The sequence below is a fragment of the Lytechinus pictus genome, chromosome 8 (assembly GCF_037042905.1).
Source record: "Lytechinus pictus isolate F3 Inbred chromosome 8, Lp3.0, whole genome shotgun sequence".
Classification (NCBI taxonomy): Eukaryota; Metazoa; Echinodermata; class Echinoidea; order Temnopleuroida; family Toxopneustidae; genus Lytechinus; species Lytechinus pictus.
In genome coordinates, this window is record NC_087252.1 from 19,787,947 (window position 1) to 19,804,807 (window position 16,861).

The window sequence follows — 16,861 nt, forward strand, 5'->3', positions numbered from 1 at the left end:
CCAGTGGATTAGTCTTCTGACTTTGAAACAGAGGGTTGTTGGTTCGAATTCTAGCCATGGCGTAATTTCCTTCAAGAAATTTATCCACATTGTGCTGCACTCAACCCAGGTGAGGTGAATGGGTAACCTGGTAGGAAGAAATTCCTTGAATGCTTGAGTGCCTAGGCAGCCGGGGTAATGAAAATAGCAGGGCCCGCTGGGAGAACAGTTTTCAGAACTGAAGCGGCTTTCCTGGGTAAATATACCTATACAGTGCGTATAAAAAAAAACGGGACAGTTTTGCAAAAGCTATAAAAAATTTGTTTTAAATTATGATATCTATATTTTGATGTTAATAGATGCTCTAAAATCCTATCTTTAAAAGGCCATTTAAAAAATAAATTTTGTTCATGCTTGAGCGAACACGGGACATTTTTGTCGGGGGTTCAAAAAGAGGCTTGCGCCAGAATGGCAGAAATGAGAAATTTGATGATCAGACTTCTTGCTAATCAGCAGACTTCCTTTTAACCTTTTCATTATCTTTGCAATGACTTTCAAATTATGCTGTCAAATTTCATTTACAAATTTATTTACTTGAATTATTTTGTTTTTTCATCAAAACTTCTTTAACCTTTGAATTTCCTTCATTAGTAAGAAAAGAAGACTTTTTGTCAACCCAAGCAAAAAGGTTTGCATTATTAATTGGGAGAACTTGTAGTTATCAAAATCGTATTTTATTATGTGAAACAAATGTTATGTTACCTTTAAAAAACATGAATCTTATTTTCAAGAGGGTATTGATTCCTTGACCAAGTTTAATTATGTGCTTGACAGGACGAACAGGAAAGGATTCATGTCTTTCAATGGCAATTGTGTATTGAGTCAATATTGAACAAGCTAGATATGGCAGATCGGATAAAACGTAAAAGTTGTGAGCGAGCGAAGCGAGCAAGCAAAAATTTCCACTTTTTTATTAAAATATCAAATTTTGTGATAGACTTTGACATAATATTCAGAAAATAATTAATATTTTACTTTCTATCTTTCCTTTTATTTCATTTCCACTTTTTTTTTGGGGGGGGAACACCCTGAGCCCCTGCCCATCTGTATGCCACTGTTCAAAGGCACCATAACCTTTCTAGCACACAATGAAAAGATTTGAAAAAAATACACGCTCTCCCATACTTTGGTTGAAAATTTTGTGTTTTTGCTTAAAGAAGGAATATTGAAAGCTAAAAGAGAACATATTACAAAGAAACAACAGAACAATTCAAGCAAATAAACAGATTTGAAAATGAATTTTGACCGTATAATTCGAAAATTATGGCAAAGATAATGAAAAGGATAAGAGGAAGTCTGCTGATTAGCAAGAAGTCCGATCATCATATTTATCAATTTATGCCATTTTGGCGCAAGCCTCCTTTTTAACCCCAGACAAAAACATTCCGTGTTTGCTCAAGCATGAACGAAACTAATTTCTTTTAATGGCATTTGAAAGATAGGACTTCCGAGCACCTATTAACACCAAAATATAGACATGATTTGAAACAAAAATTGTATAGACTTTTCAAATCTGTCCCGTTTTTTTTTTATACGCACTGTAGTATTATTATCATTATTACTTAAACAATTCACAAATTATTTGGTCTTGAATAAAATAAGAGATTTCTTTCTTACTGTTCATGTTGAATTTATGATCAAACATGGTAAAATTGTGGTTTAAATTTCTCGTGCAGGATCTCACCCATACCCTGGTATGACATCAAAGCAGGTCGTCAAGGAGATCTCCGCTGGTTACAGGTTACCTAGACCTGAACATTGTAGTCAAGATATGTAAGTATATCAATATACCTGGTGGGTGATCATAGAGCTGTTTGTAAGTTACTAGCAGTTTCATGACCAACTGGTGATCCTTTCTTAACCCTATCTAGGCCGGGGGGGGGGGGGCCTCCGAGGCCCCCCCTCAACGAGTTGCGCAATATTTTCGCCGCGGAAATTTTTTTGACCGCGCTGCTCGCTGACTTTTTACTTTCAAGTCTTGCGCAACTTTTGAGACCAATTTTGCGTCACCCGGGTACGCGATTCCGAAATTACGCTACGTTATGTAAGTGCATGTCAGACCAAAAATTGCTCAAAAACGTGATTTCGTGTACAAAGTCAATGTAAATTGTGTATTCAACCAAAAATCATAAATGTATGATTATTTTTAGTTTTGCTGGTCTAAATGTATTTTTTTTATGCTATTTATGATCTTAGAAGAGTCCCCAAAGAATTTCATTGAAAAAACGATGGAAAACAAAGGGTCCAAAAAACAAAGAAATACATAAGAAATTGCTAAAAACAATATAATACATAAGAAATTTATCTGATATCACAATTTTTTTCATGTAAACTTGCTAAGAACACCACAAAGAGTTTCTATGCCAAAAATTAGAACATTTGGAACTTTATTTATGGAGTTAGAGGAAAAAGTATGATTTCGCATACTAATTACGCATAAATTAGCATAATTACTTAATAACAATTCGGTGAAATAAATTACTACACAATTTTGTAGATTATATCCCAGACAACCTGCGTGCCAATTTTCGGCGCGATCGCGCGGTCCACGGTCGAGATCTCAAGGGGGGGCATGAGAGGCCCCCCCCCCCCCCCCGATTATGGCTATTTGTACTTAATTTATACAGGCCCTTAAAATTCTGCTATAAGTAAAAAAAAAGTAAAGGTCCTAATATCAAAATTTGGGGTCCAGGGGCCATTTTTCTACGATTGATTGCATTTACCACAATATACAATCAGTCGTCAAAATCAAGCGTACGATTGATCGCTAACCTTTGTGTTACAGAGCCCAGATATTCGTTGTTGCTCTCTATGTCAATCTAATATGAAAATAAGTTGCAATATCAAAAGTAATTTTCCTATGTCTTATTTTCTATGACTTATGTATTTTCCTTTTTTTTCAACTGTTAGTGTTTTTTTTAATGGAAAATTGCTGGCAACACCTTTTCAATCATTAACAAAATTAATTTTTGAATTGATTTCTGTGAGTGAAATTAAATAAATTATGCTTGCCTGATAAACCCATCTTTGATATTCAACTCTATTAAATGAATCACTGCATAGACATAATTCCAATTTACCATATTGCTTCCATCTCTTTCCATTACACCCCCAGATATGATTTAATGAAGGAATGTTGGGCTTATGATCCAGATGAGAGACCAACCTTCAGCAAGGTTAAAGCCAGATTAGAGAATATGTTAGCCGATGCCCAGGTAAGTGAACTATTGATGCATTCATAAAATGATTGCATGTTGTGCAGTCAAATAAAGGAAGTCATCAAACTTCAATCTAAGCTTAGTTTATTTATAAAGTCAGGTTAGAGAATATGTTAGCCCTTGCCCAGGTAAGTCAACTATTGATGGATTCTTAAACTTATTGCATGTTGTGCAATCAAATAAAACAATTCATCAGCCTGAAATAAAAAAAATGGTTTATTGATAAAGCCAGATTAGAGAATATGTTAGCCGATGCCCAGGTAAGTCAACTATTGATGCATTCATAAAATGATTGCATGTTGTGCAGTCAAATAAAGGAAAGTCATCAGCCTGCTATCAAATCTTGGTTTTTAGATAAAGCTAGATAAGAGAATATATTCTAAATCAGCCCCCCAGTCTTCTTAGGGTTAAAAGAATGTCAAAACATGATGGCATGTTATGCAATCAAATCTAGATAGAAGAATATGTTAATTGATGCTCACGAGGGTCAGCTATTGTTGCATTAAAAGAATGACAAAATATAATGGCATGTTACACAATCAAATCCGAAGTTATTGATCTGCAATCAAAGCTTAGTTTATAAATAAAGCAAGATGATAGAATATGATAATTTAAAATAAGAGAATATTCATACATTGATGTCCATTTGCTTGATGGCCAACTAAATCACTTTTAATTGTATTTTACAGGGTTATCTGGTGATGACAGATTTCAATGGTGATGACTACATATATCTTGAACCAGACCAACACACTGGAGAACACGACAATGAGGTATTCACTCACCTGTAATAAATACAAACACCCCTCCAGCTGAAATAGGATAATCAAGATGTCTGTGGAGTGATGATCATATGGAACATCCCAAAGTAGTAAATTGGGGTGCTCAATTTTTTTTTCAAGATAATGAAATACGATTTTGATATGCTGAATTATATTTTTTCTGTTTTTTAGTATTCATGTTATGTGTATCTGTAGAAGTTTGCAAGTAAATTATTTATACATATAGCAATTTTATAATGTTTTAATTTGCTGTATGTGATGTTTTTTGTAATGATACAGATCATTACTGGCAAATGCAAGTAAGGCTTATCATTTTTTGCAATGTTTTAACAAATATTTCTTTTCAGTCAGTTAGCCTGTTTTTCCGAATCTAACACAACACATAGCCCGAAAATATAGCAGTAGGAATAATTTACTTCAAAGCTATGCATGCATGTTACATTTTTTAATGAAATACTTCACAATTTGATACATTTTTGTCAATTCTTTTTAGTAGAAGACTTTATATTTTTATACATTTCTGAATATACTTGCATATTATGAGCAGTGCTTTTGTAACATAGAGATTTATTTATACCTATTACATCTTAATCGTTATCCAAAAATATTATATGGTGATATGATACAATAATGATAATGGCTGGATTTATACAGCGCTTTTTGCCTGAGGATACAAAGCGCTGCAGATTTCCTGACGTTTAGCTCGAGATACCATCACCGGTGCTCAGTGTATTCAAGAAATTGGTTCTGCTGCATACCCATTCACCTCACCTGGATAGAGTGTAGCAGTGTGGATAAATATCTTGCTGAAGGAAAATATGGCATGGCTTGGATTCGAAGCCACGATCCTCCATTTGAAAGGCGAGAGTCAGAACCACTAGACCACAATCCGCCCACAATAGAGCCATATCATGTAATGAAGATGTCACTTAAGTTTTGAGATTCACCTTACTGGAGCCGATACACCACTTTCACTTTGAACAGCGCTATCCCAAGACCTAAACTATACTCTTGTAGACCCCGAATTATTGCCCAGGATGCATTTTTTTAATTATTGTGTTCAAACTTATGCCTAATGAATGAAAATTAATTTTCTGATTCAACAACACCAAATTCAAAACCATCCGATGATCTCTGCGCCTTTTGTATTTCTGATGGACAGTGTGGTACATGTACCCATTCTCATCTTTACTTGTAGGCACCAATTGGTAGGCGCACATTGCCTCCAAATACTACTATGATCAACTCAGGCCCTTTGCCTTTAACTCTAGTTAACTCAAATCATATTTGAAATGTGTGTCAGATGATAATCACTTGTCTTAATTTTTGTATTTTTTTTTTGCTGCTATGACCAACTCCATGTGATTGTGGTAAATGATATTGAATGTAAACTGTACACTTATTTAATGTGTGGTACATAGTACTGGTAATATATATTTGAGATTTTTATAGGGTGACATTGGATGTGTATACTGCATCATGTATTTGAATATTCTACAAAGTTGAAATAGTTTGTTATGCCAGTCAACTCAATTGATTGTTTGAGTAATATGATTTGTGTCAGATTTAGCACTCTGTCAATCAAAATACCCCTTACTTAGTCTATATAACTCAATTGTTGTTTAGATGGGTTGTATGATAATGGATGTTTTATTTATTAGTTCACATACTCAGATTAAAGTCTTTAACCTCAGTTTTACAAATATACTATCAAACACTGATAGTATTATCTCAATATTCTGGCATGCATGGCTCAGTGGTAGAGCTTCCACCTCACGAACAGGAGGTTGTGGGTTCGATCTTCAGTTGAGTCATACCAAAGACTTATAAAAATGGGATCTTCTTCCTTCTTGCTAGGCGCTCTGCATTTAGATTTGAGAAGGGTAATAATAATATTATTATGTTATGCAGGGCCAGCTGGAAGAGCAGTTTCCTAACCAAAGTGGTTTCCTTGTTAAATAAAACATACTTTATTATGGTTTATTTTCAACTTGTCTAATGCCATTTCATCCAATTGCCAACTTGTCTACTATCATTTGGTTTACCATCAGTTCGTCCACTCACCACATGGTCTACTTTCATTTAGTCTAATGCCATTCCATCTAATAACCAGTTGGTCCAATAGCCATTTAGTCCATATACCATTTGGTCTAATTGGACTAAGTGTTAAAGTGTGCAAAATTAATGAATATAAAATGGAGATTAGACCAACTGGTTATGAGACGGAATGGTGATTAGACGAAGTAATGATTGGACCAAATGGTTAATGGACCAAATGGTTGTTAGACGAAATGTTGATGGACAGAATGGCATTAGACTAAATGAAAGTAGACCAAGTGGTGAGTGGACGAGTAGGCAGTAGACGAATTGGCAATTTACCTTTATCATTATGTTGTTTTTAGAGTATATGCCCTTTTGCCTACACACACTTTCTGTTTTATTCTCTTATCTTTAATATTGCTGAAAATATATTATACATTTTTTAAGGTGACAGTGTTGTTTTTTATTTTGTGCTAATCTTGTGCGTCCTAACGGGAACATTTCATGAAACATATCAGCCTTTTTTACTGACTATTGTTATAAGCTACCAAAATCCTTGCTTCTGATTGGTCCAGAGCATATTAGTCAGTAAAAATCACTGAATGCTTCTTTTATGAAACCTACCACAATATTATTTGTGAGGATGTGATATCTATATATATATATATATATGTGTGTGAACCAATAATTGTATATATATTTTTCATCGCCATGTCTTTCATAAGATACACTTCACCTTTCAAACAAAAAATTACTACAAAAAGCAGATAAAGTAATATCATAGGTGAAGCACTGAAAATTTCATCAAAATAGAACAAGATTTAACAAAGTTTTGTCACTTAACTCGTTGCTCGCTGAATTAATTTTTAATTTTTGGGTATAATAATGACAATCGTTTCCATGTTATTCTCTTTAATTCAAGATTTCCACATTGCACCATTGATGCTTATAATTATAGTGTAGATGTTATCCAAGAACTATTGCCTTTTATTGGCTTTTCTAATTTGAAGGTAGGGGAGAAAACTAATTATTATGATTGTTGAATTTAATCGTACGAATGTGCAAAATGGCAACATTAGCGTGCAAAGGGTTAAAAGTTATTCTTGTGAAAAAAGTGTCTGTGCATCTGTTCATGAATATGCAATGAGCAAGCTGATGACATCATAACACCACTTATTCTTTTGTATTTTATGATATAAAGTTCGTATTTAATCAAATGTTATCTTCCAAGAATGAAAGAATGGATTGACTCATGACTTAATGTGTAAAATAATCATTGCTGCAACCTATCTTGTTACTTGAGAATGATATAATACTCACGTATGAAAATTAAATGAAATAATTATGATTTCATGATAACGTGAATAACAGAAAAAGGAGAGTGGGGAAATGACATCGTCAGCCAGCCTATTATCATGACTGCATGCATGTAATTGTTTTTACAAAATATTGCTCAACTTTAAATTCAATAAGCTTTTTATTTGTTTATAACATTTTGATGAAATTTTCAGTGTCTCACTCAGTGAATTTTCCTCTATTTACTATATTTAGATGAGTTATTTTTAGCCCTGAGTACCCCTTCAAAGAGTAATGCTAAGTCTCATCGTTTAACACCTTGGGAGTGTTTCATGAATGGTTTTGTCAGTGAAAGGTGTTATAAGCTACTGAAATCCTTGCATCTGATTGGTTGAGAGCAAATTGGTCAATGAAAATCACTGATAACTCTCAATGAAATGCTCCCCTGATTTGATCCTATAACAAATGTATTCTACATATTATGTTTGAGCATGTATTATATCAAATATGAACTCAGAGTGTATAAGTTTTTATATGGGTATAAATATATACAAGAAATATATATATATACATATAGTATATGAAATCATGATGTCAATTCAGAAATCATTTATCTATATAGTGCAATGATGTACTTCTTACCTGTATAAAGAACAGTACTTGTTGTTTGTTATGATATGGGCCAAATTATATGTAGGGGCTAGCTTAGTTTATGGGTATTTGTCTTAAACAAAAAAAAGAAATTCAGAAAGTTTGAAATGGTAGCTTCAAAACACCTGGAAATAGCTAAAAATATAACTTATTTAATTCACATTTATGTCACAGTTAGAAATAAGTGGAAGAGTTAAAGGAAGGGTATTATATTTGTATAGATAGCCACCTGTTACCTATGCACCTAAGCAGATTGTCTAATTCTTGCGTGTATTCATGAAAACTTTTGGGGTAATCGAAGTCTGGGTCTGGTTTCATAAGGACTTGTTGAAAAGATAAATGCTTAATTTATATGACAAATTCAATTATCGGACAATCAGATTGAATGATTTCTGTAATTTTTTATTGTAAGAAATTTTACAATAACGGGTCCGTTTTGTGAAACAGACCTCTGTATTTTGCTGACTAAGATTCTTATACAACCACACCACTAAACTAACTAGATGAAGGACAGATTTTTTAAATGTTTGATTGTTTTTCTATTCATCTCTGTAATATGCAAAATTTGTAATATGTAATATTATACTCAAGATCGCAAAGACAAATCATTTAGTTTATGTTTTATATAAAGCAATTCATTACTTTTTTTGTAAAAAAAACCAAATACTGTTCTTTAGTGATGTGAACAATACATGTCACTAAACAATTTTGAATATCAACATTTGTTTTGAATAGTGACTTACATAATGTACCTTTTTGAATATGCAAAACACATGCAATCATTTGCTATTAGATTTCCTGCTTATGTGTGGGTTTTCTTTAACCTGGTTTTACCTTCCTTATGACGTTTCTGCCGTTATGTTGGAAATGAAATTTTGTTTCTTGCATTATATCCTATTCTTTGAAAATATGTTATTCCCAAATTCCCCCACATTTCTGTTCCCATGTTGCAGAAAACTTAAACCATACCAGAGAGATAATAGCTAATTGGACTTCTGTTTCATAGAAGTAACCATGGAAGATTTACTATATTTGGATATAAAAATGTCAAATTCAACATAATTGTATAATATACACTGTCCTGTATGTTTATACAATTAAAATAAAAAGCTGAATTGTGATATTGCTAAGAAATTTGGGTAATTGACAGTACTGTACATTGTGCATGGAAAGTGATCGAAATTGAAGGTAAATAGAAATGATTTATATTAGGTATGTTTAAATAGTTTGTCCTTTGTTGTTGTAGGGTGGATGTTATTTGAATAACAGCAAGAGGTTTTGGTCTTTGGAAATGTCCAATTAAAAACAGTACTCTGTATAAATCATGTATATCTTCTGATGCATTAAAACCACAGAGGCCTTATGAGTGATTATATAACAAACTGAGAAATCTTATAAAGAACCAATGCATGCCAATTTTTGGCTTTAGAAAAATAAAGAAGTTTGTTATGTTTTTAGCTGCATGGGTCAACTTGCGTAAAACCGTATTTTCCTACACTATACATTGTTAAATATCAAATAATGAAACTGCACTTACAAATCATGTGCTTGTAAAAATATCTTTTAGTTCTGAACAGGGTAATTTTTTTTCCTAAATTGTGTGATTCATTTGGTAAAAGGTTGTGCTCATGAAATCTCATATCACATCATACGTTTGAAAGGTTTGTTATCTGGCATCCTGTATAATATTTTTCTCAAAATGCAAATTGTACCACTGGAAAAAAGAATAGTTACATTGAGTCAATTAGATAACTCTAAAGTTACTGAATATTTGTGCTCTTCTCATTTTTAAATGTACAGTGTCATATTTATTCAAACATGTAGATTAAAAGATTTCCATAATTAAAAACATTTTTTTTTAAATTCTATCAAATGGTATCGTCTTCACTAATTGTTTTTATACACGATTTGTAACTATTAAAGGACAAGTCCACTCCAACTTAAAGTTGATTTGAATAAAAAGAGAAAAATCCAGCAAGCATAGCACTGAAAATTTCATCAAAATCGGATGTAAAATAAGAAAGTTATGACATTTTGAAGTTTCGCTTAATTTCACAAAACAGTTATATGCACGTCACGCTCGATATGCAAATGAGGGAACTAATGACATCACTCACTCACTATTTCTTTTGTATTTCCTTATATGAAATATTCTAATTTTCTCCTCATTGACCTGTGAAACAAAGTTTTATTTCTCCCTGAACATGTGGAATTACCATTGTTTAACATTTTATGGTTCAGTCAAGTTGGTTCTTATTTTCAAATCCTTAAAAATTGAAATATTGTCTAATTCAAACAATACAAAACAAAAAAAATAGTGAGTGAAGGACATCATCCATTATCTCATTTGCATGTGACTAAATTGTGCATATAACTATTTTGTGAAAAATAAGCAAAACTTCAAAATGTCATAACTTTCTTATTTTACATCCGATTTTGATGAAATATCAGCATTATGCTTGTCTGATTTTTCTCTATTGATTAAAATCAACATTTTTCTGAGATGGACTTGACCTTTAACAACTCTCTATGTACATATGTATTGAAAATTTCTGACATGTAATGTTCTTATATATATTTTTATAACTTAATGGAATCATCTGCAAAATTGGTGGTTAGTTTATGCAAGTGCTGGTGTTTTAAAACAATTCAAGATCAGTTGTGTCCCATTCACTTATATTTTTGTCCTGAGATATATAGAATTGAAGGTGTAGAATTGAGTTGATTGCAGTAATATTATTTCTTGAAATCAGTGATGTAGTGTCTTGAAAGATTTGCTGGAAATAGTATACAAAAAATACACATCTGGGGTATTCAGGCCATCGCACACCTTACGAATGGTCTACGATTCAATTTAAGAACAAATTGCATTTTGCTTATTTTCTGGAAATGTGAATGAAAATTATCTTTTTATTTGAGGTTCATATTATAGTAGACCGGCCAAATGTAAAAAAATGCTCTAGATAAGGATTCGACTGCAAAATTTGTTAATGCTTGGCATCCCAGCTAAAAGTCTTGCTAAAATACCCAGGAATAGTGTATGATTACATAAATTATACAATAGGATTAAGTAATTTCACATTATACTCAGTTAAAGTGCCGTTAACATGTTTGTGGGACACGCTGTAGTGTACAATGCTTGGTATGATCATGGAGCTACTCCATGTTATGATAATCCTATTTAAAACCGGTGGTGTAGTTGTAACATTACTGTTTTTGAAAACAACTCACAAACAAATAATTCTTGTTGTGGCCATATGCTCATGATTGACAACACTCGAAATCTGAAGAACAGAAAGTGGTTGTAAACAAAGTCCTAGATCATTGTGAAAACCAATTCAATTAAATCCACGTCTTATAAATATTAACAGTACAATGCACCCAAAATTCAAAAGTTCAGAGCGAAACATTATATCATCATTGGTGTCTGAGCTTACAATCAGAGCAAAGAGTCCTGCAATTGTTCAGTTTTCCCTAGATTGAGAATTGCAGTATACACGGTAGAGCAAGGCTATTTTCAGCCCGGTGTATGATCGGTGTCAAGTGTTTAAGTACAGCATTGGTAATAGTTAAACAGCATTTTAAAAGAGATATATACATATACTGTAACCTCTGCTTGTCATATTTACATCAGCACCCCCAGTCAAGAAATCGATCCCAGAGCCCGGGGGGGGGGGGGCAGGGGCAGTTGCCGCCAGAAATATACATGTAATTGTGTTTATAATGTACGGTATATTCAATTTTACCTTCAAAATGCCCACCCGATAAATTATGCATGTCCCCTTTCGGATAACATACCATGATATATCTTCCATCTTACTTGAAAATTCTTTAATATTTGTGACATTAGGACGATTGATATATATTCAATAGATAAATGCATTTAAATCGAAGAATTTAAGTTGTAAAATAAATTCGAATTATTGATAGTTTTCACAAACTTTTATTTTGAGTATTAACAAGACGATTTTATGTTTCATAGTAGTCTAGATTCTAGACGTCGGTGTACTTGTTATTTCTCTCCCCTTGCTTCATTCTTCCCTGCGCGCCATCCCCAGTGATCGCGCTATCCCCTCTTTCACGCCCCTCACCAACTGATGAGGGTAGGAAATCGTGGGGCTGTTTTCATTTCGGGCGTAGAGGTCGAGGATTGTGTTATTGATCAAGTGAAAAGCAGAACAGTCCTGGGGTCCGTTTCATAAAGCTGTTCGTAAGTTAAGAGCGACTTTAAGAACGACTGGTGATCCTTTTTATGCTCTAAACCATCGCCAATGAATCTACCATTTACCACAAGAAAGGATCACCAGTCGTTCTTAAAGTCGCTCTTAACTTACGAACAGCTTTATGAAACGGCCCCCTGGCAAAGGACTAGTTTGTAATATTCCAATTTGAAATCTATATTTATTAGACTTATAATTTGAAACTCCAAATAAGAATGATCGCATATCGAAGGTAGTCAAACTTTAACATATTCCGTCAAAATATCAAAATGCATGATTTACGACATTCTTTCAGATTTTACGCTAAAAATTATATTTTCACGCAAAAGTGCGCTTAGCATCCGCCCGGACGTTATTCCTCAGTATTTCCGCAAGACTTTAAAGGACAAGGAGGGGGTGAACTGTATGTGGTCTCTCATTGACTGTGTGTTATAGATGCATAGTCTTGAAATATACGTTTTCAGATATCTACGTATATACAGATGATAAATTGAACTATTTTGTATAGAGAAACTAAATTGTTTTAAGAGGAAGGGTTATTGTTCTACTATAACTACTGCGGTATAAATGTATTGAGTAGTTAATTAGCATGTTATTATTCAAGTGGGTATATATTACTAGACTACACTAGCTTTGTGGGTGAGGAAACTGGCCAGGTGTGAATAGTTGAGGACTCGAGATGGCGCTATTGGTTTGTATCTGCTTTAAGCTGGGATGCCAAGAAATGGCAAATTTTGCTATCCAAAGTATAAAAACTCTTAGTATGTACTTACACATGTAATTATGTACATAACGTACGGTATGTTCAAGTTTTTATTCAAAATGCGCACATTGTAAAATACACATTGTCTCCTTTCGGATAACATGAAATTAGATATCTTCCATCTTATTTGAAAATTATTTTAATATTTGTGGCATTAGGACATTTACCATACATTCGATGGATAAAAGAATTTAAATCGAAGAATTTAAGTTGTGCAAAAAACTTCAAACTATTGATAGTTTTCACAAACTTTTATTTTGAGGAAATCGCGGTTTTATGTTTCATTGTGCCATATATGTGTGTGTAATATTCATATTTGAAATGTTTATTTATGAGACTTATATTTTGAAAAACCAAATAAAAAGAATCGCATATCAAAGATAATAAAAATGTTAACATATTCGGTAAAAATATCAAAATGCGTGATTTTCGACATTCTTTCAGATTTTACGCTAAAAATGACACTTTCACGCAAAAGTGCGCTTGGCATCCGGCCGTACGCTACTTTTTGGTATTTTTGCAAGACTTTTAGCTGGAATTCCAAGCATTAGCAAGCATTAACAAATTTTACCGTCCAAAGTATAAAAAATCGTTTTGGCCGGTCTACTATTAACTGAAAGAAAGCTTATATAATAATTTTGGATGATTGCAAGCCTTTATTTTGGAGTAAAGGCCAAATTAGTTTCAAATCGTAGCCAATCGTACGATTGCTGTGACGTCATTACGACTAGATATTAAATTAGCTTTTATTTTAATTTTAAGGATGATAACAGTCGCAGATTTGAACATAGGTATTTGTACGGTGATTTAGAACATTACATAGTAAGATATTCCATTCTATACATTTTATTCCAAAATTGGGTCGCAGACCTTTAGTAAGAATTACACATATGATTTACATTTGGAACAGTTCTGACATGCTCAAGGTAATAAGTTTGGGTAAATATCCTAATGACCTTGATGGTGTGTATACTATGTTTTATAACATAGTGATATGGATCATTGTTATGTGATGAACCAACCATAACCGGTCAATATAACCATTCATTAGTACCAGCTATTAATTGATTTGCCTCTTGGCTAACATACAGTGGTGCTAAAATGTTAGTGAGTCCCTCTGGCGGATCCGGGGGGGGGGGGGGCAAAGCTGGCCCGTACCCCCTCCCCGCAATTAAAATTTGTGATGTAAAAATGCTTTTTAAACAGAAATGTGCCCCCCCCCCTTGAAAGTGAAGACCTTTTTTTTTCGCTTGTAAAAAAAAAAATTTGGAAGAAATATCCTGAATTTGTTGGTTAAAAACCTTTTTTTCTGGCTTGTCAAAATTTTCATCGGGAGAAAATGTGCCCCCCCCCCTTTGGAAAATCCTAGATCCGCCCCTGGTGAGTCCCACCACAAAATGCACTCCGTGGTGCTGGATGTAGAATGGAGACAACAACACTGCAATGTTCGGCATGTTCGGTGAGCCAAGAGAAACAAACTTGATTGAACGTAATATTTTCATCACCTGGCTTAGATATCTAAAAAAAACATCGCAGAATGTTAACAATTCTTGTTCATTTTCAGATAGGGTTTTCTAACCTATGAGCACCACTGTAACTTACTGGTCACATGATTTATTTCAGTCGATCATTTTATGAGGTCCATATCACCATTTTATAAAAGAAATGATAAGCAGAGGAGGTTTAAAACTGTTAATTAAGCATGTTAGTATAGGTTTTGAATCTTGACATTTGCTATATGTTAAGAATGCCTATTTATTGTAGGGAATGAAACAATAAATGTACTTTTGGTGTGACAAATATTAATGAGAATATGTTTCTGTCGTTCTATTCATGGCACTGGTTTATGTCATTGTACTCCTGAATAGATGTCATAAGACGTATTGAATGTATATATGAAGATGTACAAGATATTAAACTAATTTTGGAAGTACTGCTTTTGAAGTATTCGTGTGTAACGAAAGATGGCGCGTCAACTCGGCAAATTCATTGTTTATTTGGAGCACCCTCTCTCTTAATGCCAAAACAATGGCGGGGGGGGGGTGTAAGACAAGCTGAGACATAAGAAATAATATATAAGACATGATAGAGTCGGAGTGAGTGATAGAGACAAAGAGAAAGGGAGAGAATGGGGGAGTAAGAATAAGGGAACAAAAGAGGGGGGGGGGCTAAGAAGTTGATACGTGAGAGTAGAAAATGATTTCTAAGGCCGAGAAGGGGGGGGGGGGGGTGAGGGACGGGAAGAAAGGATCCTGATGAAGAAGGGAATGAGAGAGAAATAAAGATAGAGAATCGGGACTGAGAGTTCCAGATTTCTTGAGGGCGGAGGTATTTCTTGTGCGTGCGTGTAATATGAGAGAGAATCAGAGGGGGGGGGGCGGGAGGCGGCGGAAAAAGGGAGATACAGATAGAGGGAGGGGGAGAGAGTGGAGCATTTTGGAGCAAATACATTTCGGGTTAGAATATTGGTATACAATACTGGAGAGTAAACGTAATTGAAAATGTGGGCTTACAGATTTCAGAAGGAACACCCTCTCAGGACTGTCCCTGACTTAAAAAAAATGATATAGGCATACCTATATTTTTTTTCTAGGGGCAATAGCGAAATCGTAAATCTATTGTTTCGTCCTTTATTATTCAAGAGTGTATCTAATTGTGCGGGCAATATATTTCCTAAACTCGAAATTAAGGGCATAATCAACAGATTTATGCAGGTCTAATTTCTTGTGGTTAAATTGAGTGGTTTGCTGTTGTAAAATTGGAATAAACTCTCGTACCTGGATATACCGAAAAAAGGGGTTTCCTTATTAGCTACATCTGGAAAACACGGGGAATGCCTTGTCAGATTGAACTGCAGCAATTAATCAATAATATTCTTATAAAGAAAAAGAAGTGTACCAACTTCCCACACTGCAGTTTTGGGAGCTGATTGTGTTTTTGTCACTTTTATAAGGGGAGGGGGTGGCATTCATTATTCATAATCACGTAAAGAGGGTCGATTTTCGAGTATAGACGGGATACGTGACAGACGTAATAAATACATATAGAAGAGGAAAGTTGGTTTGGTTCTTGCTAATTCACACCGGCGTTATAGAGTATCCTTCCCCATATTGGTCTTTTATTGGAGTATAATTTATGAAATTTTCACTTGTTTAGGTGGATAGTTCAAATAGAAAGCAAATTAAAAATACCAAGGGTTAAGTCGAATGCCCACAGCACCCCCCCCCCCGAGCTCGCATCTTTCACAAAACTATTACGCATATAGGCCTAACTTAAGCTTTCAATTCGTCTGGAAATGAATTCATTTTTTGGAAAAAAAATATAGGCTCACATCATGGCCCCTAGGAATCGGGGGCGAGCACCCCCAAGATTTTCCTCGGGGGTGCTGCGTGTCAGTATTATTCTCCATAGGCAGCACTCCAGGTATTCTGAAAAGTGTGTAAAAATTGGAAAGTGTAATCAAAATTACCTCCATTTTTTAGTGACCCTCCCTTTTTTTCGTTGCTTCTTTTGCTTTTTCAAATTATAACATCACCCCCCCCCCCCAGTGAAAAAATCGTTCCCAAGGCCCTGGCTCACATCCCAAGATTTACCAAATCGTAATACCGGCTTTATTATATATATGTATCGACTATATTTTCTTCATTTCCAAGGGGAATCCACACTTTACAAGCTTTGCTTTTTAGCGGACCCCCTCATTGCCATTTATGCTCAATATCATACTGTGTTTTTTTTTGTTTTACGAAGTAAGAATGCTCGTCTGTAAAATTGTACTTGATTTGTATTACTTTGTATTGTGTTTTGAATGGAAATGGAATAAAGAATTGAATTTAAAAAAAAAAGCAGTAAGGC

The 16,861-nt window shown here is 34.1% G+C and overlaps 1 protein-coding gene across 1 annotated transcript in view; it reads left to right on the forward strand.

Moving 5' to 3' along the window:
- Positions 1 to 14,942, forward strand: part of LOC129266247 (fibropellin-1-like) — a 72,455-nt gene extending 57,513 nt beyond the window's left edge. The window contains exons 22-24 of the mRNA XM_064103734.1: positions 1,716 to 1,812; positions 3,155 to 3,254; positions 3,947 to 14,942. Coding sequence (XP_063959804.1) covers positions 1,716 to 1,812; positions 3,155 to 3,254; positions 3,947 to 4,048 — 299 coding nt within the window. The 3' untranslated portion in view covers positions 4,049 to 14,942. The remainder of the gene's footprint in view (positions 1 to 1,715; positions 1,813 to 3,154; positions 3,255 to 3,946) is intronic.
- Positions 14,943 to 16,861: the final 1,919 nt, after the last annotated feature.